This window comes from Hyla sarda, chromosome 5 (genome assembly GCF_029499605.1).
Source record: "Hyla sarda isolate aHylSar1 chromosome 5, aHylSar1.hap1, whole genome shotgun sequence".
In the NCBI taxonomy this organism is placed as follows: domain Eukaryota; kingdom Metazoa; phylum Chordata; class Amphibia; order Anura; family Hylidae; genus Hyla; species Hyla sarda.
This window is the reverse complement of record NC_079193.1, coordinates 329,348,479-329,370,533: the sequence shown is the minus strand read 5'-3', so window position 1 is coordinate 329,370,533 and position 22,055 is coordinate 329,348,479. Positions and strand designations below refer to the sequence as shown.

Here is a 22,055-nt window from a genome sequence, read left to right as displayed (position 1 = left end):
TGTCAAGATAGGTAATGAAGCTTCTATGTGCCCTCCATGAACAAAACCAACATCCATACATCTGCAGGACGTTTTCCGAATAGGGTAATAATGGCTGGTTAATAATCAGCTCCAATTGGGTGTTAAGGTCTGCTTGACATCCTTATCATGGAAGAGGGTTTAAAATAGATTGTTTTTTTTTTATTTTTTACTTTTTATTTTATTCTATTAACAGATGTGGACTTACTGGTATTCATAAACAGGGCAAATACTAAAAAGCATTTCCCTCTGGTACACATCTACCCTAAGGCATCTGCTTAAAACAGAAGCCATAGATCTAAAAAGGCACTTGACGGAACCCATGGATGTACAATAGGGTTCTGTTGAGGTTTCTGTAGCTCTATTCTCTGAATTTCTTTCTCTTAAAAATATGCGACAAATGATTCAAAAGGTTTGCTCAAATAACCTGTGGATTTAGAAAGCAGTGAAATCTGTGGTGAAAAAGTGCCAAAAAAATTAAAATTCACCTCATTTAACAATTCATACCGCAGATCAATTTCTATGCAAGAAAAACTCAGCAGCATGTAGAGGATATTGGTACTAAAACACATTGCAGATTTTCATGTGCATATTTAGTGTCTGTTCACACCAAGAAATCTGCACCTTTAAAAATGGTCAGAAATCAGCACTTATGCTCGCTGCAACCTGCCACGGACATAACAGCAGACATATTGACAAAGGGAAATCTCTGGTGGATTCTGCCAGAATATATGTTCAATCTACCACCAGAATCCAGCTCCTGGACAGAAGTCCCACTACAGAAACTTCCAACATGTGAACAGAACAGCAGAATTCCCATTTAAAAGAATAGAAGACAGCTGCAGGCAGAATCACAGAGAGCAGGGCCTTATACAAATCAATTTGCATTGGTTATGCTACAAGTGCATTTATCTTAAGGGTCTATTAACACAACAGAATGTCTGCTTGAGGAATTCTGCTAGCAGAATTCCACAAGAGGAAATTTTGAAGTGTGAATGGGAGTGCGGAATCCCATAGAAGTCTATGGGCTTTGATTTGAGGCAGAAATTCTGCCGTGTGAAAAGACCCTAGAGGGTCTATTCCACTGTGTACTGTTTGAGGCCTAAAGCTGGCCATAAACATATGATTGTTCAGCCGGCAGCTAATTCTCCTGAACCCCACATACACACTTGGACAAGCAAGCACGCGTTCTCAATGGGGATTGGAAAAAAAGCTGCTGGTAGGCTCTTCTTGTGGTGACTTATCCATGCCTGATACTTCTCTCTCGCAACATCTTCAGTAGAGGAAAGAGATGATTGACCAGTCCGGCCAATATAGGTGAGTGCAGCTGACACTTAGCTATATTATAGGCCAGCTTAGGGTGTATTCACACATCCAGCATTTTAATTACTTAATACAAAGCCACGAGCAGATCATAAATAGAGGACATGTATATATAAAAAAAAAAAAAGACAAAGCTTTTTTTTTTTTTTTTTTTACACAAATGTATTACTGGTTTTGTATTTAATAATTGCTATTAACAACCTGAACATATAAGCACACTCTAGGGCACTGAGTCATGTTGTTGCACAAATATATATATATATTGCTCAAAAAAATAAAGGGAACACTAAGATAACACAACCTAGATCTGAATGAATGAACTAATCGTATGAAATACTTTCGTCTTTACATAGTTGAATGTGCTGACAACAAAATCGCACAAAAATTATCAATGGAAATCAAATTTATCAACCCATGGAGGTCTGGATATGGAGTCACACTCAAAACCAAAGTGGAAAACCACACTACAGGCTGATCCAACTTTGATGTAATGTCCTTAAAACAAGTCAAAATAAGGCTCCGTAGTGTGAGGCCTCCACGTGCCAGTACAACGACTGGGCGTGCTCCTGATGAGGTGGCCGCCAACTCCTGGACAGTCTGTGGTGCAATGTGGCGTTGGTGGATGGAGCAAGACATGATGTCTCGCTGGGGAACGGGCAGGCCAGTCCAGTCCATAGCATCAATGCCTTCCTCTTGCAGGAACTGCTGACACTGCAGCCACATGAAGTCTAGCATTGTCTTTGCATTAGGAGGAACCCAGGGCCAACCGCACCAGCATATGGTCTCACAAGGGTTTTGAGGATCTCATCTTGGTACCTAATGGCAGTCAGGCTACCTCTGGCAAGCACATGCTACCTCTGGTCAAGCACACTGTACGGCCCCCAAAGAAATGCCACCCCACACCATTACTGACCCACCGCCAAACCGGTCAAGCTGTAGGATGTTGAAGGCAGCAGAACGTTCTCCACAGCATCTCCAGACAGTCACATCTGTCACATGTGCTCAGTGTGAACCTGCTTTCACCTGTGAAGAGGACAGAGCACCAGTGGCAAATTTGCCAATCTTGGTGTTCTCTGGCAAATTCCAAACTTCCTGCACAGTGTTGTGCTGTAAGTACAACCTCCATCTGTGGACGCCGGGCCCTCATACCACCCTCACGAAGTCTGTTTCTGACCGTTTTAGTGGACACATGTACATTTGTGGCCTGCTGAAGGTCATTTTGCAGGGCTCTGGTAGGGCTCCTCCTGCTCCTCCTTGCACAAAGGCAGAGGTAGCGGTCCTGCTGCTGGGTTGTTGCCCTCCTACGGCCTCCTCCACGTCTCCTGATGTACTGTCCTGTCTCCTGGTAGCACCTCCATGCTCTGGACACTTCCCTGACAGACACAGCAAACCTTCATGCCACAGCTCGCATTGATGTGCCATTCTGGATGAGCTGCACTACGTGAGCTACTTGTGTGGGTTGTAGACTCCGTCTCATGCTACCACTAGAGTGAAAGCACCGCCAGCATTCAAAAGTGACCAATACATCAGCCAGGAAGCATAGGAACTTAGAAGTGGTCTGTGGTCACCACCTGCAGAACCACTCCTTTATTGGGGTGTCTTGTTAATTGCCTATAATTTCTACCTGTTGTCTGTTCCAACGGTATGTGAAATTAATTGTCAATCAGTGTTTCCTGAGTGGACAGTGTGAATTCACAGAAGTGCGATTGACTTGGAGTTACATTGTGTTGTTTAAGTGTTCCCTTAATTTTTTGTACACATATATATATACACAGTAAATTTGAGTAGCCGTATTAGTCCAGTGATGCAAATCATAAAATGTTGCAGCATCTTGTAATACCTTTTTTATTGGACTAACAGAATTTTGTAGAGACAATCTTTCGGGGTTCCTCCCTTTATCAAGTCCAAAGCAAATCTGAAAGCTTGTCTCTACAAAATTCTGTTAGTCTGGAGACATTCAAATATGCCATCTAAAACTGCCATCTAAAGTGCTTCCTAAGTGTGACATCAAGAATTATACCAGAATTCAACCAGAAGGGAACAAAAGAGAACTAACTCAACATTATAACTACAAAAGTAAGTCACTCTTTTTCAGAAAAAAACAAAAAACTAACATGCACTCACTTATTACTTACATCATTGCGATACATTTTCTCTTTTATCCCCACCGATTTCTCCGGTGGACTCTATATACATCTGTCCATGCCTCCTTCCCTCACCTATGTATTGCTCGCATGCACTGCTCACCATCGTAAACCACCCAGAGTCACCTCATTCCATGGTAGAACACAGAAGTTGCTCTATCAATTAACCCAGCCATCTGCTCTCCCTCTTCTTTCTTCTGCTTTTAGCTGCTGGGGACATTGCTCCTAACCCTGGCCCACCTTTCACTAATATCTGCTCTACACTACCTACCTCTTGCGGAACCACTTTAAACTTTAACTGCGCTCTTCTAAACTCTCGATCTGTGTGCAATAAGCTCACCCAGATTCATGACTTATTTCTCACTACCGTATATACTCGAGTATAAGCCGACCCGAGTATAAGCCGAGACCCCTAATTTCAACCCAAAATCCCAGGAAAAGTTATTGACTCGAGTATAAGCCTAGGGTGGGAAATACATCATCCCCCCCTGTCATCATCCAGCCCCGTCATTAACATCCTCATCATCATCACCGCCTGTCATCATCCAGACCCTTATCATCATCACCTGTCATCATCCCACACATCCCCCCTTCATCATCCCCTTGTCATCATCCCACACATCCCCCCTTCATCATCCCCTTGTCATCATCCCACACATCCCCCCTTCATCATCCCCTTGTCATCATCCCCACCCCCCTTCATCATCCCCTTGTAATCATCCCACACACCCCCCTTCATCATCCCCACCCCCCTTCATCATCCCCCCCCCCTTCATCATCCCCTTATCATCCCACACCCCCCCTTCATCATCCTCTTATCATCCGCCCTCAGTGGTCTTCAACCTGCGGACCTCCAGAGGTTTCAAAACTACAACTCCCAGCAAGCCCGGGCAGCCATCGGCTGTCCGGGCTTGCTGTGAGTTGTAGTTTTGAAACCTCCGGAGGTCCGCAGGTTGAAGACCACTGCGGCCTTCGACATCATCCAGCCCCCTCTCACCCCCCTTTAGTTCTGTACAGTACTCTCCTCCGCTCGGCGCTGGTCCAGTCCTGCAGGGCTGTCCGGAGAGGAGGTGGTCCGGTGGGATAGTGGTTCCGGGCTGCTATCTTCACCGGGGGCGCCTCTTCTCTGCGCTTCCGGCCCGGAATAGAGGCGTTACCTTGACAATGACGCAGAAGTACGTTGGCAATGAACGTACCTCTGCGTCGTTGTCAAGGCAACGTGACTATTCTGGGGCCGGGCCCGAAGCGCTTAGAAGAGGCCTCCCCGGTGAAGATAGCAGCCCGGAACCACTATCCCACCGGACCACCTCCTCTCCGGACAGCCCTGCAGCACCGGACCAGCGCCGAGCGGAGGTGAGTACTGTACAGAACTAAAGGGGGGGTGAGAGGGGGCTGGATGATGTCAAAGGCCGCAGTGGTCTTCAACCTGCGGACCTCCGGAGGTTTCAAAACTACAACTCCCAGCAAGCCCGGACAGCCGATGGCTGCCCGGGATTGCTGGGAGTTGCAGTTTTGAAACCTCTGGAGGTCCGCAGGTTGAAGACCACTGCGGGTGGAGAGTTCACTCGAGTATAAGCCGAGGGGGGTGTTTTCAGCACGAAAAATCGTGCTGAAAAACTCGGCTTATACTCGAGTATATACGGTAATTCTCTTAATCTCCTGGCTCTCACAGAAACATGGATACAACCTTCTGACACTGCTTCTCTCGCTGCTTTATCTTATGGTGACCTTCACTTTTCCCATACCCCCAGATCTGACACCAGGCATGGTGGAGGAGTTGGGGTGCTTCTAGCCACACAATGCACTTTTCAAGTCATCCCCCATTACCCTCACTCACATTTCCCTCTTTTGATGTCCACACCCTCAGGCTCTTCCGCCCATTGTATCTCAGAGTGGCGGTCATCTATCGTCCTCCTGGTTCTCCCCAAATGTTCCTGGACCATTTTGCCACCTGGCTCCCTCACTTTCTTTCCTCAGAAACCCCTACACTCATCATGGGTGATTTTAATATCCCCCATTGATACCCCAATCTCCTCTTCTGCCTCTCACCTCCTCCTTTGCCCTTTCACAGCTTACTGACTCTCCCACACACAAGGATGGGAATACACCGGACTTTATCTTCTCTAGACTTTGCTCTGTCTCTAAATTCACTAATTATCCTTTTGAGCTCTCTGACCACAACCTTCTCTCTTTCTCTATCAGTAACTATCCTCTTCCAGACACTCCAACCTTGTACACTTACAGAAACCTGCGTGCCATAAACACACCTGTCAATTTATAGACATTCTACAATCTTCACTATCACCAATCTCTTCTCTCTCCTGCCCTAATCTAGCAGCCAAACATTACCATGACACCCTAAAGTCTACCCTGGATCAAATGGCACCCTCTAAAACACGAACCTCCCGACACAGACGGCAGCAACCCTGGCACACGCTAACAACCCGCTTTCTCAGGCGATGCTCTAGGTGTGCTGAACATCTGTCGAGGAAAACTAAGACTTCTTCAGACTATCTGTACTATAAATTCATGCTTAAATCCTATTACTCCGCTCTTCACCTCGCCAAACAAACATATTTTACCTCCCTCATCTCCTCTCTCTCTAACAACCCAAAACGCCTTTTTGACGCGTTCAACTCTCTCCTTCGGCCTAAAGTACAGACCCCAATCACTGATCTCTGTGCTGAAGACCTGGCCAAATACTTCAAAACTAAAATCCATGACATTCGTGATGAAATCCTCTCCCAGTCCCCTAAAAGTTCTGATCCAATTCCCAGCCACATCTCCTCTTCATTACTCTCAGTTTTTGAGCATGTAACGGAGGATAAGGTTTCCAGGTTCCTCTCCTCCGCCCGCCCCACTACCTGCTCTAGTGACCCCATGCCTTCACACCTCATCCAGTCTCTCTCTCCTGCTATCAGCTATCACCTAACTAAAATCTTTAACCTCTCCCTCTCTTCTGGGGTCTTTCCCTCCTCTTTCAAACACTATCATAACCCCACTATTGAAAAAACCATCTCTGGACCCGTCCTGTGCAGCCAACTATCGACCCGTCTCAAATCTCCCCTTTATCTCAAACTCCTGGAACGCTTGGTCTACTCCCACCTTATCTGCTATCTCTCCGAGAACTCTCTCCTTGACCCCTTAGAGTCTGGTTTCTGCTCCCTTCACTCCACAGAAACGGCCCTAACCAAAGTCACTAACGATCTTCTGACGGCCAAATCAAATTGCAATATCTCTTTACTGATTCTCTTGGACCTGTCTGCGGCTTTTGACACTGTGGATCACCAACTCCTCCTCAGTAGTCTCCGCTCCATCGGTCTCAAGGACTCTGCCCTCGCCTGGTTTTCCTCCCATCTCTCTGGCCGCTCCTTTAGCTTCTCGTTTTCTGGCTCTACTACTTCTCCTCTTCCCCTTGCTGTCGGGGTTCCCCAGGGATCGGTCCTGGGTCCTCTACTCTTTTCACTCTACACATCCCCCATTGGAAAAACAATCAGTAGATTTGGTTTCCAGTACCACCTCTACGCTGATGACACCCAACTCTATACCTCTTCCTCCAACATCACCCCTGCACTCCTACAGAATACCAGCGATTGTCTCTCTGCTGTTTCAGAGATCATGTCCACTTTATATTTGAAACTCAATCTTTCTAAAACAGAACTTCTTGTCTTTTCTCCATTAACTGATACTGTACCTAACCCTGACATTTCCATCTCGGTATGTGGTACTACCATAACTCCCGGGCAGCAGGCTCGCTGTCTTGGAGTTATACTTGACTCTGATCTGTCTTTCACTCCCCATATTCAGTCTCTTTCACGTTCTTGTCACCTGCATCTCAAAAATATTTCCAGAATCCGCCCGTTTCTCACTACTGAAACTGCTAAAACTCTCATTATTGCTTTGATTCACTCCCACCTCGACTACTGTAACTCTTTACTAATAGGCCTTCCTTTCTCCAAACTCTCTCCTCTCCAGTCCATCCTTAATGCCGCAGCCAGACACATCTTTCTCTCCAGCCGCTACACCGACGCCTCCTCCCTGTGCCAGTCACTACACTGGTTACCAATTCAGTCCAGAATACAGTACAAAATCCTCAGTCTCACACACAAAGCTCTCCACAATGCTGCACCTCCCTACATCTCTTTTCTCATCTCTGTCTACCATCCTACACGTTCTCTCCAATCTGCTAATGATCTTACACTAACATCTTCTATAATCCCAACTTCACACTCCCGTCTCCAAGACTTCACTCGTGCTGCACCGGTTCCCTCGAATGCTATCCCTCAGACTCAACAACAACATCCATAGTTTCAAACGTGGCCTTAAAACACATCTCTTCAGACAGGCCTATAACATTCCTTAATTGGCCTCAACATATCTTCAATATATGTCCACACCTCTTGTTTGAATAGTTATTGGGTAATTTTATGTCTGATACTTGTCTTTGTTTGTACCCCATAATTGTAAGTGCTGCAGAATCTGTATAAATAAATAAAATAGTCCAATAAAAAAGGTATTACAAGATACTGCAAAATTTTATGATTTATATATATATATATATACACAAAAAAACACACACACACATATGTATTTATAGTTGTTTAACTATTCCATTTCTGCTTCCCCACGTTTCTGAATGGCAAAGTCTGCTCAAGCATCCAGATAGTTTGTTTCATGAGAAAGTGATACCAGGACCATAGTGGTGGATACACAGCTTTCAAGGATGAGATAACACTATAAACTAGGGGTGTGAATTGCAAGAACCTGGCGATACGATACCTATCACGATAAACGTATAACGACGATACGATATATCCCGATTCTGTCTCAAAGATGATATATTGCAATTTTTTTGCATGAGGCTGTATGAGGGCTCATTTTTTATGCTATAATCTGTTCTTTGTATCGGTACCATTTTGGTATTGATCTGACTTTTTAATCTCAACTTTTTTTCTGGGAGATTATAAAAATTGCAATTCTATTTTTTTTTCCTTCAATTTACGTCATTTACTGTACAGGATACATAATGTTATATTTTAATAGGTCGTACAATTACGCACACAGTGATACCAAATATGTTTACATGTTTTTATATAGGAATAGTGGGGGATTTGCATTTTTAATATGGAAGGGGTTAATGTGTGTCTTTTAAACTTTTTTAAAAACATTTTTTTTTTTTTTTTTTTTTTTTTTTTTTACACTTTATTAGTCCCTTAGGGGACTTTAAGGAGGAATCATTAGATTTCTCATACAGATCAATAGAGTTCTATTGAACTACATTGATCTGTGTGCTCTGTGATCCATTGATAAAGCCTGGCTGGACTAGGCTCTATCAATGACAGAGCCGGGACACCAGGGAAGCAGAGGTAAGCCCTCCGGCTACCTCTATAGTGGATCTCCACCCCACTAGCCCAACAGGGATCATTCACATGTCCCTTTAGTCAGCTTTGACAGCGGCGATCTAAAGGGTTAATCGTCAGCCGTGGCGATCGCGGCATGCTGGTTATTAGCGGCGGCCCCCAGCTACTGAGAACAGCCGGGGGCTGCAGAGTACAGAGCGGGCAGAAGTCAGGAGCCTCCTCCATACAGACTGCTGAGCGCTGTCGTGCTTGTCAGGTCTGGCCCTGCTTGCCCGAAGCTGGGCTAAGGGCCAGAAAAATTCAACTGCCCGGCGCCCATAACTGCAAGTCCCAGGCGTCGGGAGATAGTAATTCCACATCCCTGAAAAGAAAGTTTTGGAAATATTTTGAATCGATACAGTATCGTCTAATGAAATATTGCGATACTTGACTGAATCAATTTTTTATTACACCCCTACTATAAACCATATCATATTGTTATTGTTGTGAATGGCAAAGTCTGCTCAAGCATCCAGATAGTTTGTTTCATGTGGTAGTGATACCAGGGCCATAGTGGTGGATACCCAGCTTTCCAGGATGAGATAACACTATTAACCATATCATTGTTAGCAGGTTTACAAAGGAGGACAACTAAAGGACCTATAATGTGGATTCACAAGAAACTTAATTATTTATTTTTTATCTTAACAATATGTTACATGACATATGAAAATGTTTATTTCTAGACAGTTTAGATACTTTAAGAGACATGTTTTCATGAAAACGTACAAAAATGAAGGCCTGAACAGAATGGAATAATTTTGGTTCACCGCACATTTCAGCTGAGTGGGTTCCCACCGCATTCCACTTGTGTCTGGGACCGTCAGAACTCTGTCATGTTCAATTTGGCCAGTGCCAGCTGGCATTAGTGAAAAATTACCAAGCTGAAAACAAGGAGTTTCTTTTCCATGGAGTCACTCAGACACAATATGGCAGGATAGTCAGGATTAGAAACTTCAAACAGACCATGGATAAAGCAATTTTCAATGAAATGACATACAGTTCCTGCCAGGTAGGATGCCCCTATTTGCACTCTGAGTAATGTGACAGCATTAAAGGGGTACTCCGGCCCTAATACATCCACAGGGTAGGGGATAAGATGTCTGATCGCGGGGGTAAAATGATAAAAGGGTTGTGTGACGAATAATCTTATGTCTCCCCCCCCCCCCTTATCCAGAGGTTAGGGAATTTTTCCATGATCACAAGGGGCCTGATTGTTGGGACCTTCCATGAGCCTGAGGACAGGGTCTTAAGCCACTGCGCATGCACATTGCCACGCCATTCGCTCTCTATGGGATAGCTAATAACAGCACTCTGTGTCAGAAGTAACAAGAAATGGCATCCTTGAAATACTAGGGAGTCCAAAGTGGGATTGTCCCTAAAGGATATTCTACAGTGGCATTTGACATCCTTAGGATTTTCTTATATAAAACATATTTTTTTTAACATACTAATGGATGGAATAATATAGCCTAATAGGCTATTGCATACCTTTTTCTCCCTGTGTTGATAGCACCCACATATCAGATAGCAGTGTAAGCAGATTGTCATCGCTCATATTGGTCCCTATGTGCCTTGAGGCTCTTAATCTTTATATTTTTAGAGTGTGTAAAGAAATTAAAGTACCTGGAGAAAGCCAATGCATACATAGGGAGAACATACAAATTCCATGCAGATGATGTTAATTTTATTTGAACCAAGGACCCCAGTGCTGGAAGATAATCATGCTAACATAATGTGAACATAGCCTGAGTAGTTAGTGGTACGAAAGGTTTCTACTAAACTTACTACGGCAAGCATGGTGGCTCAATGTTTGGCATTGTTGCTTAGCAACAGTCCCAGGTTTAAATCCCACCAAGCACAACGTCTCAAAGGAGTTTGTATGTTCTCCCCGTGTTTGCATGGGTTTCCTTTGATACCCCCCAAAAACACACTCATAATCTAAATTCACCTATAAGTGTGAGTATAATTATTAATTCTACTTATTGTAATTATTTTCTTACTAACCTTATGAGAACACGTCTCTAAAATAAATTCTGCTCGTATCCCATTGTTTTCTGGGCTTCTGTAGTCAAAAAGTGAGTTTGTAAGATAAGCATTTCCTTTGTTACTTAAACTCTCCCCACAAGTGAAAAAACAGGCCTCCTTAGGAAAAAAGGTGAGAAAAAGCACTTTAATATCATATACACAAAGCTTTACATTCACTTCTCTTTATTAACCCATGCTATAAACATTGCCACATATCATTATTATTATTAATCACATATTGCAGAAACCCCAATCTATTTACTCAACCTAAAACAATACCTGTTCAGTCAACTTAGGATGACTTTACTATGGTTTTGCAAATAGATTTATTCAATTCTTCAACATTTGAGAGAAACTAATGTGCAGGAAAAGTTTCTAATTCAGGGTAACGCTCTCTGCATATTAGTGCATATAATGTAAAACTGGATGAAAAAATATATGCTTTATAATAACAACCATAGACAGACTTTTTTTTATATGTTCATGTCCACAGGGGTGTATTTCAGTCATCAGTAAGGCAACAAATGGCTTTCCTTCCTATTAGTGCCCCGGAGATCAGTTCTCCCCTCCACCATTACTTGCCAACCCCAGGATTACAAATAGAGATGAGCCAAGTTACAGTGATTCAATTCGTCACAAACCTCAGGGCTCGGCGTTTGTTTACTTTGGCCTGCATAAATTAGTTCAGCTTTCAGGTGCTCCGGTGGGCTGGAAAAGGTGGATACAGTCCTAGGAGAGAGTCTCCAGCCCACCGGAGCACCTGAAAGCTGAACTAATTTATGGAGGCTAATGTCAGCAAACGACGAGCCGCGGGGTTCGTGACCAATCGAATTACTGTAACTTCGCTCATCTCTAATGAAAAATCATGACAGATGAGAGATTGACTTCTAAGTGTCATAACCAGTCTGATCAATAAATGACAAACACTCAAAAATTTTAGGTGCCAACATCCAAAGTGATATAAATGCATTAGAAGAAAAGTCAAAGATAGAGTGAAAATCTCACTGCTGCTTAAGGAAAAGAAAAAAATCTTTTAACGTGTCTAAATGCCCCACTGATCCCCGGGAAAAGCTAGGAGACGTGCTCAGTTAAAGCATCTTCTCTCTCTGTCTCACTTTAGGAGAAGGACTCTTTACTAATTCTTAGGTGCCCATCTCCTGCAAAGGAGCAGCAAGACAGGGAGTGAAGAAGTTAGCCGAGTGCTTATTCTAGTGATAAAAGAAGTAAAAGCAACCAGAACTGACTGATCACTTTTTTTTTGGCATGCCTCTATGACATGTCTTAAGTTTTTTAAAGTGGCACTTTATTATTTCAATACTCACAGAATCGGCCCTGTTTGTATTCTCTTCAAAGTCTTTGATTCCCATAATTCCTTTAAGGCACATAGCTTGACTCCCAACAAAGCCAACTTGGCAATCAAAGAACGGCTCCCCCTTCATAAGAACCTGCACAGAAATACACGAATAATCTTATAAACCCAATTTGTAACATCAACAGATAAGGTCATTGTCTATTTTTCACATTCCAAATTTAACCTTTGTACCATTTGTCTTTGCCTCATCATTAACTAACAGCTCATAGTCTGTAGTTGTCATGTGTCAAATTATACATGCATTCACATTGTTGTCACTGACTGTTGTATCTTCACCATGTCCAATGACAACAGATTTATGTTCTCAGCCTAGTATTTTGAGCACCCAACAAAAGAGTTTAAGAGTACCTATCATGTACTCATCTGTCCCTAACAACCCCCCCCCCCCCCCACCCTCACCATGTGTCACTGGCTCTTCCTGACTCTAATCCTATTTTTTTTTTCTTTTATAAAACCCCTTTTCCTACCTTTAATATTATCAGTTTGTTGCTTAATCCCCTCACTTCTTTGAGAGAGGAAGGGGGAGTGGCCCAGCAGGCGTGATGTCATCTGAACCCTGCCCGGGCTCACTTCCGCCCTTGTTCTGCGGGACTGGCTTCTGAGGGTTTGTGTCTTACAGTCGAGCACTGCAGCCGGCATGTATTCCCTGGGGGTGCTGTTGGGCGCTGCCTGTATTCAGGGGGGGGGGGCTTGGTGCTGCCAGGCGCTGCTGCCAGCATGTAATCAGATAGTGAAACCCCGGGGTCCCCTTGCGATAAGGAACCGCGGATGTCACTGACAACAGACTAGCCCCAGCCATATGGTGAGCAGGGTCAGGACCCTCAGGTGACTGCAAGAGGTCAGAGGTAAGACACAGGATGATTGTAACATGTGTCAGGGCTAGTATAGAAGAGTTGAGTTATCAGGCATGCTGGGAGATTTAATTCTATCATAGTTGTCATTGTCATATAGTACAAAGAAGTGGAGTTTTATGTAGCGGGCACCGCAGCCGTCTGGCCTGCCGTGCAGAGCACTGCTCCAGCCTTTCTGAGTGACAGGCAGGAAGCTGAACTGTGCTTTAGTGTCCCAGCTGTTCTGAGAGTTCGGACTCCTGCTGCCAGGCCAGCATGTGTTCAAAACCTAGCTGCCGGGACATGTAGGGAGACCCTTAGTGGTCAGTTTTTAAAAGTATAAAAAAATAAAAAATTAAAAGATAAGTTTTTGTTAATCACAAGTTATTAGAAAGTTGTTTCTAACACATTGATTAACAAAATATAAAAAGTTTTTGGTTTTGTGGTGACAGGTACTCTTTAACCCCTACAGGAACCATGACGTAACGTTACTTATGGTCTTAAGGGCCAAGGACGTACAGTTACGGCATGGGCAGTTCTGGTCCCCGCCGGGCGGGGATCGGACCGGGACGTCTGCTGAAATCATTCAGCAGGCATCCCGTGCAAATGCCCAGGGGGGTCATCAGGACCCCCCCATGTCGGCGATAGCTGCAAATCGCAAGTGAATTCACACTTGCGATTTGCGCGATTCTGGGTCTATAGTGACCCGGTGACCCAGAATGTAAGGGGGATCGCGGGTGTCTTAGACACCCAGGATCCCCCTGAAGCGATAGGCGTGAGGTGGAAGGGGTGCCACCCCTCCTATCCCTGCTATTGGTGGTCTAGACGCGACCACCAATAGCAGATCGGGGGTGGGGGGGTTAAATTTAGTTTTCCCCGTCCTGCCTACCCACAAAAGGCGGGGCAGGACGGGGAAACGACAGGGACCGACGTCGAAGATCCGCTTACCGATCTGAGTGGGCGATGAAGGCTGCGGGCGACGGAGATCGCCGGGCAGTGATGACGTGCGGCTGGATCCGACGGAAGCCGGTGAGTTGCATCTGCAGGGTACAGTTTTGAGACCATTATACAGTGGTCTCTTACTGTAGCCCTCCAGATGTTGCAAAACTACAACTCCCAACATGCCCAGACAGCTGTTTGGGCATGCTGGAATATGTAGTTTTGAAAGATCTGGAGGGCTACAGTTTGAGACCACTATATAGTGGTCCCTAAACTGTAGCCCTCCAGATCTTGCAAAACTACAACTCCTAGTATGCCCAAACATCTGTTTGCTGTGTGGGCATGCTGGGATTTGTAGTTTTGCAACAGCTGGAGGACCACAGTTTGGAGATCACTTTGCAGTGTTCTCTAAAACTGTAGCCCTCCAGATGTTGCAAAACTGCAAATCCCAGCATGTCCAAACAGCAACCAGCTGTCTCTGCATGCTGGGAGTTGTAGTTGGGTACCTCCAGCTATTGCATCAGTACATGCTGGGAGTTGTAGTTTTGCAACAGATGGAGGCAGACTGGTTGGAAAATACCGAGTTAGGTAACAGAACCTAACTGAAGGTTTTCCAACCAGTGTGTCTCCAGCTGTTGCAAAAGTACAACTCCCAGCATGCACGGTCTGTCAGTACATGCTGGGAGTTGTAGTTTTGAAACAGCTGGAGGTTTGCCCACCCATGTGAACGTACAGGGTACATTCACACAGGCAGGTTTACAGTAAGTTTCCTGCTTCAAGTTTGGGCTGCGGCAAACTAACACATAATAAAGGGTAAAACACTACATATACACCCCCTTACACTGCCCCCCCCCCCCCCCCCCCCCCAATAAAAATGAAAAACGTATTGTACGGCAGTGTTTCCAAAACGGAGCCTCCAGCTGTTGCAAAACAACAACTCCCAGCATTTCCGGACAGCCACTGACTGTCTAGGCATGCTAGGAGTTAAGCAACAGCTGGAGGCACCCTGTTTGGGAAACACTGGCGTAGAATACCCTATGTCCACCCCTATGCAATTCCCAATGTAGTCCTCAAATGCGCATGGCGCTCTCTCATTTTGGATCCCTGTCGTATTTCAAGGAAACAGTTTAGGGCCACATATGGGGTATTTCCGTGCTCGGGAGAAATTGCACTACAAATTTTGGGGGGCTTTTTCTACTTTTACCCCTTATGAAAAGGAAAAGTTGGGGCTACACCAGCTTGTTAGTGTAAAAAAAATAAAAAATGTTACACTAACATGTTGGTGTTGCCCTATACTTTTTATTTTCACAAACGTTATAAAGGAAAAAAAAGACCCCCAAAATTTGTAACGCACTTTCTCCTGAGTACAGAAATACCCCATATGTAGGCGTAAAATGCTCTGCAGGCGCACAACAAGGCTCAGGAGTGAGAGCGCACCATGTACATTTGAGGCCTAAATTGGTTATTTGCACAGGGGTCGCTGATTTTACAGCGGTTCTGACATAAACGCAAATAAATACCCACATGTGATCCCATGTTGGAAACTACACCCCTCACGTAATGTAATAAGGGGTACACTGTTCCCACAGGTGTCTGACAGATTTTTGGAACAGTGGTCCGTGAAAATGAAAAATGTAATGGTTCTGGCACCACGGGGGGGGGGGGGGGTGCTTTGTAAACGCACATGGCCCCTGACTTCCATTCCAAACTATTTTTTCCCAAAAGCTCAATGGCGCTCCTTCTCTTCATTGTAGCATTGTAGTGCGCCAGCAGAGCACTTGACGTCCACACATGGGGTATTTCCATACTCAGAAGAGATGGGGTTACAAATTTTGGGGGGTCTTTTCTGCTATTAACCCTTGCAAAAATGTGAAATTTGGGGGGAAACACATTTTAGTGAAAAAAACATTTTTTACATATGCAAAAGTCGTGAAAATGGTATGCCATGTGTTTTTTTTTTTTTTGCTGTCCTGGCACCATAGGGGCTTACTAATTGCGACATGCCCCCCAAGCAAAATTTGCTCTCAAAAAGCCAAATATGACTCCTCCTCTTCTGAGCATTGTAGTTCGCCCGTAGTGCACTTCAGGTCAACTTATGGGGTACCTCAATACTCAGAAGAGATGGGGTTACAAATTTTGGGGGGTATTTTCTGCTATTAACCCTTGCAAAAATGTGAAATTTGGGGGGAAACATTTAAGTGAAAAAAAATTTTTTTTTTACATATGCAAAAGTCGTGAAACATCTGTGGGGTATTAAGGCTCACTTAATTCCTTGTTATGTTCCTCAAGGGGTCTAGTTTCCAAAATGGTATGGCATTTGTTTTTTGTTTTTCTGTTCTGGCACCATAGGGGCTTCCTAAATGCAATATTGTGGGGAATTTCTAAGATGAAGACCCTTCAAATCCACTTCAAACCTGAACTGGTCCCTGAAAAATAGTGAGTTTAAAATTTTTTGGGAAAAATTGGAAAATTGCTGCTGAACTTTGAAGCCCTCTGGTGTCTTCCAAAAGTAAAAACAAGTCAATTTTATGATGCAAACATAAAGTAGACATATTGTATATGTGAATCAAAAAAACATTTTGGGGGAATATCCATTTTCCTTACAAGCAGAGAGCTTCAAATTTTTCATCAAATTTTGGGATTTTTCCCCAAGAAAGGATGCAAGTTACCACAACATTTTACCACTATGTTAAAGTAGAATATGTCACGAAAAAACTATCTCGGAATCAGAATGATAACTAAAAGCATTCCAGAGTTATTAATGTTTAAAGTGATAGTGGTCAAATGTGCAAAAAACGCTCTGGTCCTAAGGTGTAAAATGGCCTGGTCCTTAAGGGGTTAAGAACATTTAGGGGATACATATCGTAAATATACATATTAGCAAGTAAATGATAATTCTCACGTCTAGACTGTCTGGCAACCTTGGATATTCCGTCATTTTCCAGACTTCTCATGGGCATTGTGGGTTGCAGATTCCAGGACCAGTGAGCATCTTAACACTCCTTCCTAATTATTTTTATTTTTTATTTTTCTTTCTTTCTTTCTTTCTTATAATTTCTGGAAATTTTATGACTACTCAGCATTTAGAGTGCTATTTTTAAATTTTTATGCATTTTTACAAAAAGATGTAAAATAGCCACACATTCAACAACCAATCAACCCTACTCCAGGGATAAAAAAGAAAAACCACGTAGTTTGTGTCTATCTCATATGTATTTTTGTTATGTAGGACCTGTTTATTTTTGTTACATATTTGTAAATAACAATAAATATTGATAAAACATAAAAATACATAAACATATTACTTTTATAATTCAAAGTTGCCAAAACAAAACCTAAAAACTGTCCTTGTTGGCCATAGCAAGAATTTAGAGACCAGGGGGGAGATTCATCAAAAGCTGTGCAGAGGAAAAGTCGAACAGTTGCAAATAGCAGCCAATCAAATCGCTTCTTTCATTTTTGAAAAGGCCTCTGAAAATGAAAGAAGCGATCTGATTGGTTGCTATGGGGAACTAGTCAACTTTTCCTTTGCACAGTCTTGATGTATCTACCACCAGGTTTCTGGAATAATTAATGCTAAGCTAATTGGTTGCTAGCGGCAACAAAGACAGTTTTTCTTTTTAACAGTTTGCATAAATCTGCCCCCTATATAAACTTTAAATTTAAATATTCTAATTTTTTTTAATCATCATTATGAAAAATTCTGTACAAAGGACATACAATGCATAGAAATATACAGTGAAAAAAATTACCTCAATGGTGGTGCCTTCCTGCTCCCAGCGTATAACTTCTCTGGATTTCACCTTCTGTGGGCTGTAATAGCTGCTCTCGGCTTGCATTTCAGTAAGCTGGAAAACAATATGACACACACCTTTATTCTAGGCCAACGCCAGCATTAAAGAGTGGCAATCTGTCATTACTAACCCGCATTGATGAAGACAAATTAAAGTTTGCCATTGGCCAAAGTGTATTATTGGACAGGAAACAGGTGCGATGAAACAGCTGCAAGACATTAACCACACCGCTGCATAGGAGGCTGACGTTAAATATGCCAAGTGTAATGTAAAGTGGGGCAGGAGCAGATCCAGTCAACACACAGCCTTTCATTTACGTTCACCTTTTCTCTCAACACTAAATTTATACATTGGATGAAAAATGGCCGGGTATCTAAAAACAACACTTGTGTGGTGCTTAGCCCCTCAAAGTTTGCTACAGTCGCGCAAATCATGTACCGAGGAGATTAAGTAACAGACAAAAGGTTAAACGTTAGTCAGTCATTCAGTTCTTCATGTAGATATTTACATCAAGATCTGTCATGACATTAACGGCATACATATATGCAAGAACAAGAATGGAAAAGAAACACTCAAGAGGCCTCCCCATTTGCTACAAGCCATGTGTTCCCACTTAAGTATCCCCAACAGCTTAAGATTATTGATAGGAGAGCTACATTTTGGGGATATCATTTTGGCTTATGCTTTATAGGTTAACATAGGAATTAAAATTTGTTTTATCATACATTGCTTTTTTCTTTTCAGCTTTACTCACATGTGGCACTGTTAAAACTAAAATGTTCCTACTGTTTTCAAAGGATTCAGAAAATTATGAACATAAGTGCCCATGTACCAGAGGAGAAAGTGGTATTAAATGGGTTGTAGGTTTTAAGACAGTGGTTTTCAACCTGGGGTACAAGTATCAGTATCAGTTCTCCAGCGGGTACTTGAAAGAAAAAAAATAAGTAATGGCAACCAAAGCCACTGGTTAATGGTCTGAACCACTTTGAAAGAAATGGTAGGCTGAAATCACTGCACTGAAGAGCAGGAGGACAGCAAAGGGGAAGCGCGGGAACTGGGCTTATGTGGGCAGTAACTACCATCAGCTTTGTTGCTCCACAGCCCCTGCTGACCGGAGACCTACTGCTATGAGCCATAGGTCTCCAGACCAGAGGAGCAGTGGAGCAACAAAGAGGGACAGTATGGTGGCCTACAACTATACAGTAGTTTGGGGGCCTACAGCTATATTTGGGGGCACAGAGGGGGCCTAACAACTTTATGGGGATGCAAAGCAGGTACTAGTACAGTGTGTGACAAACATTGGGAGTTTGTAAATAGATGGGTATTGTACTGCAGAATGGAGCCTAAAATGCTTGTTTGGCTGGTTCTGTGGAGAAGACTTGTGTGGGAGAAATCTTAATGGTGGTCTAGATCAGATAGTGAAGTAAAGTAAACAACTCCGGTTAGATAAGGCGACACTAGTAAAATCCGGGGACTGGGGAGATAGGGAGAGGAACAGGGGGCCTGTTAGAGGAAAATAAAGCATATGAATTATTATAATCATTACAAAATGTCTCTAATATGAGGGGTACAATTTTTGGGGAATTGGCTGTCAAAGGGTACTCAGGCAAAAAAGCTTGAGAACCACTGCTTTAAGGCATAGGGTAAAGACTCCCGGGAAGCCTGGCAAACCATATTTTGCCAGCAAAAAGTTGCACCTGGGTGATCATTCAGTTTTACATGTACATATAAAAAGAGAAGAGCTGCCCAATGTCCCTAGACCTCCAGAGTCAGAGCCAAAGAGGAGAGTTCTAAGGGAATACAACCCCCCCCCCCACCCCCAACTCTATAGTGTCAACACATCCTAATATGACACATAGATAAGGGTTTTCTTGATGGGGCAACATGTTTAATGCCCACCAGATACCAACTTCTATTTTCCAAATTAGCTTTACATTTTAACTCTGAAAGAATTGTCAACATAAACACAGGGGTGTAAATAAGCATATGGCTAAATAGGGCTAGTCATCTCATCAGTATTCGTGGATTATTATTAACTCTATAATCCTTTCCAGCGCCAAGATATAAGCATTTTTGGTATTCTGAAAATGAGGCTCAAAAGTCCAGGGCAAGATCCCAGGTAAGTCCAGCCCATGTCCTCTTTATCTAGTGCCTGTTAGTACAACAGGGTTGGGCAGATGTAAGCAGCCAGTGGGCTGTAATAAATAGGACATGGGCTAGATTCACTTTGGCTTTTACTGTGCTGGAGAATGCCGACTGGGCTTTTAAAGCAACACCACCTTTGGTTTGTACTTCAGCCGTATATATCAGGATTCAGGCAAAAAAGTATGCAGACATATACTGTGGTGTACCTATGGAAGGCCCATGTACTTTAAAGGGGTTGTACCACCAACTTATCAGGATATGGGATAAGTGTTTGACTGCAAGTACACCCACCTCCCCTCAAAAAAGGGGACCAGACTCTCCTGTCAAAACAGAGTGGCGGCCATGCCTGCACACTGCCACTCCATTGATTATTTATGGAGGTCACCAGAGATTTAATTGGCCATCTTTGTCAGCCCCCATAGACAGTGAATAGAGTTGCAGTACAAATGCATGACCACCAATCCGTTCTGGCAGGAGACTTTGAATCCTGTTCTTGAGAACATGGAGATTCCAATGATCAGACCCCCTGCAATCATGTCCTATACACAGGGTACGGGACAAGTGTCAAAGTTGTAATAGTAGAACAACACCTTTAATTGGCTAAATAGACTCTACTACTAACTATATTCAATTTCTCAAATATAAACCTGTTTTTGAAAGGCATTATAAGTCTGAATACAGTTTAGTCCAATGTGCAAAAGAAATTCTTCGCTGTTAAAGTGCTAAATATGCAGCATTACTTCTCCAGCAAACACTCAAGTGCTCCTTTATAGCAGAGACATCATTCAGCATCCGCCGACATGCAGATTAAACTTCTTTATTTCATCATCAGGTATGACAACTAAAGTCGCGTCTATGCATCATTCGAGCACAAGCGTTTTTTCGATGCATGATACATTCCATTAAATGCACAGTAAATAACAGGGAAGTAATGGGATTGCACCGAAACCACACCTACTCCAATAACCTACTTATTTGCAGGTGTGGAAGTGTGAGCTCGGCATAGCAACACCACTAGAAGATAATAAAAACATACAAAAAAAAAATCAGCATTAATACAAAAAAGGTTTTTGACTACTGATAACCTAATAACATGACTGTAGAAACCCCATATTCTTGTCTAGATTGATTTAACCAGTAAATGTATAATATGTTTTAAAGTTTAAACCTGCAAGATCCAACATGTTTCTCTATTGCACAATCATGCTTCTCTGTTCCCTCATCATGAATTTATTGATTAATTCTATACCAAAAAACTACGGTAAATTCTGGCCCTCATTTACTTAGAAAATCGGGTTGTAAGTCTATCTTGCTTTTTTCCCCTGGTATTTATTATTATGTCGCATCCTGTTTGTCGCACGTGGGTTTTGTTGGTTTTGGTTTCCAACTCCTCTGAGTTGTCGGGAAAAAAATCCACAACAATTCAAAAAATTCGGGTTGGAAACCTTTATAAATACATGGGAAAGCTCAGAAATGTCGGGTTGCGCCCCTTTTTCGGGTTTGGGAGAATCCACATCGGATCCGTCGGGAAAAAATGTTGCATCGTCTCGCAGACTGGCGCACGATGTCTGCGACATGTCGCAGACAAAGATGCGCCAAAAAACCTGACAAAACAAGTCGGGTTTAGAATAAAAAAATGAGGGCCTCTATGCCAGAATTATGGTGTTCTAGAAAATGCTTAGCAGCACCTGACCCTTTTGTTCCCTTTCTTTTTATATGTGCTCTGCTACCTTGGTAGACTTATATATGCCTTTGTGGGAGGAAACAACTCTTTGCAGAAGATAACCCCTTATGTTCACACTGCGTAATTCCAGCAGAGAATTGCGCTATGGGAATTACATGCAGTGAACATTAATATCCGTGTGAACGGGTCTTCCGTAAGACCCATTCACACTGAGGAATTTATAATGTATAAAAGATGTATCCCATAAACCGTCCGCTGGTAATACAATTCTAAAAGGCTACTAGGTGCTATCCTAGCCATCCAAAAAGTGTAATACTTAAAGAAGTTCTCCAGTGCAAAACATTTTATCCCCTATCAAAAGGATAGGGGATAAGATGTT

The 22,055-nt window shown here is 43.1% G+C and overlaps 1 protein-coding gene across 5 annotated transcripts in view; it reads right to left on the bottom strand.

Annotated features, from left to right (window-relative positions):
- VPS13B (vacuolar protein sorting 13 homolog B) overlaps positions 1–22,055 on the bottom strand; it is a 1,225,788-nt gene that overhangs the window by 1,073,530 nt on the left and 130,203 nt on the right. For all 5 annotated transcript variants that reach the window (XM_056522379.1, XM_056522375.1, XM_056522376.1 and 2 more), the window contains exons 9-11: positions 17,806–17,901; positions 12,235–12,357; positions 10,892–11,029 (exon numbers count right to left, since the gene is read on the bottom strand). In XM_056522379.1, the coding sequence (XP_056378354.1) occupies positions 10,892–11,029; positions 12,235–12,357; positions 17,806–17,901 (357 nt within the window). The remainder of the gene's footprint in view (positions 1–10,891; positions 11,030–12,234; positions 12,358–17,805; positions 17,902–22,055) is intronic.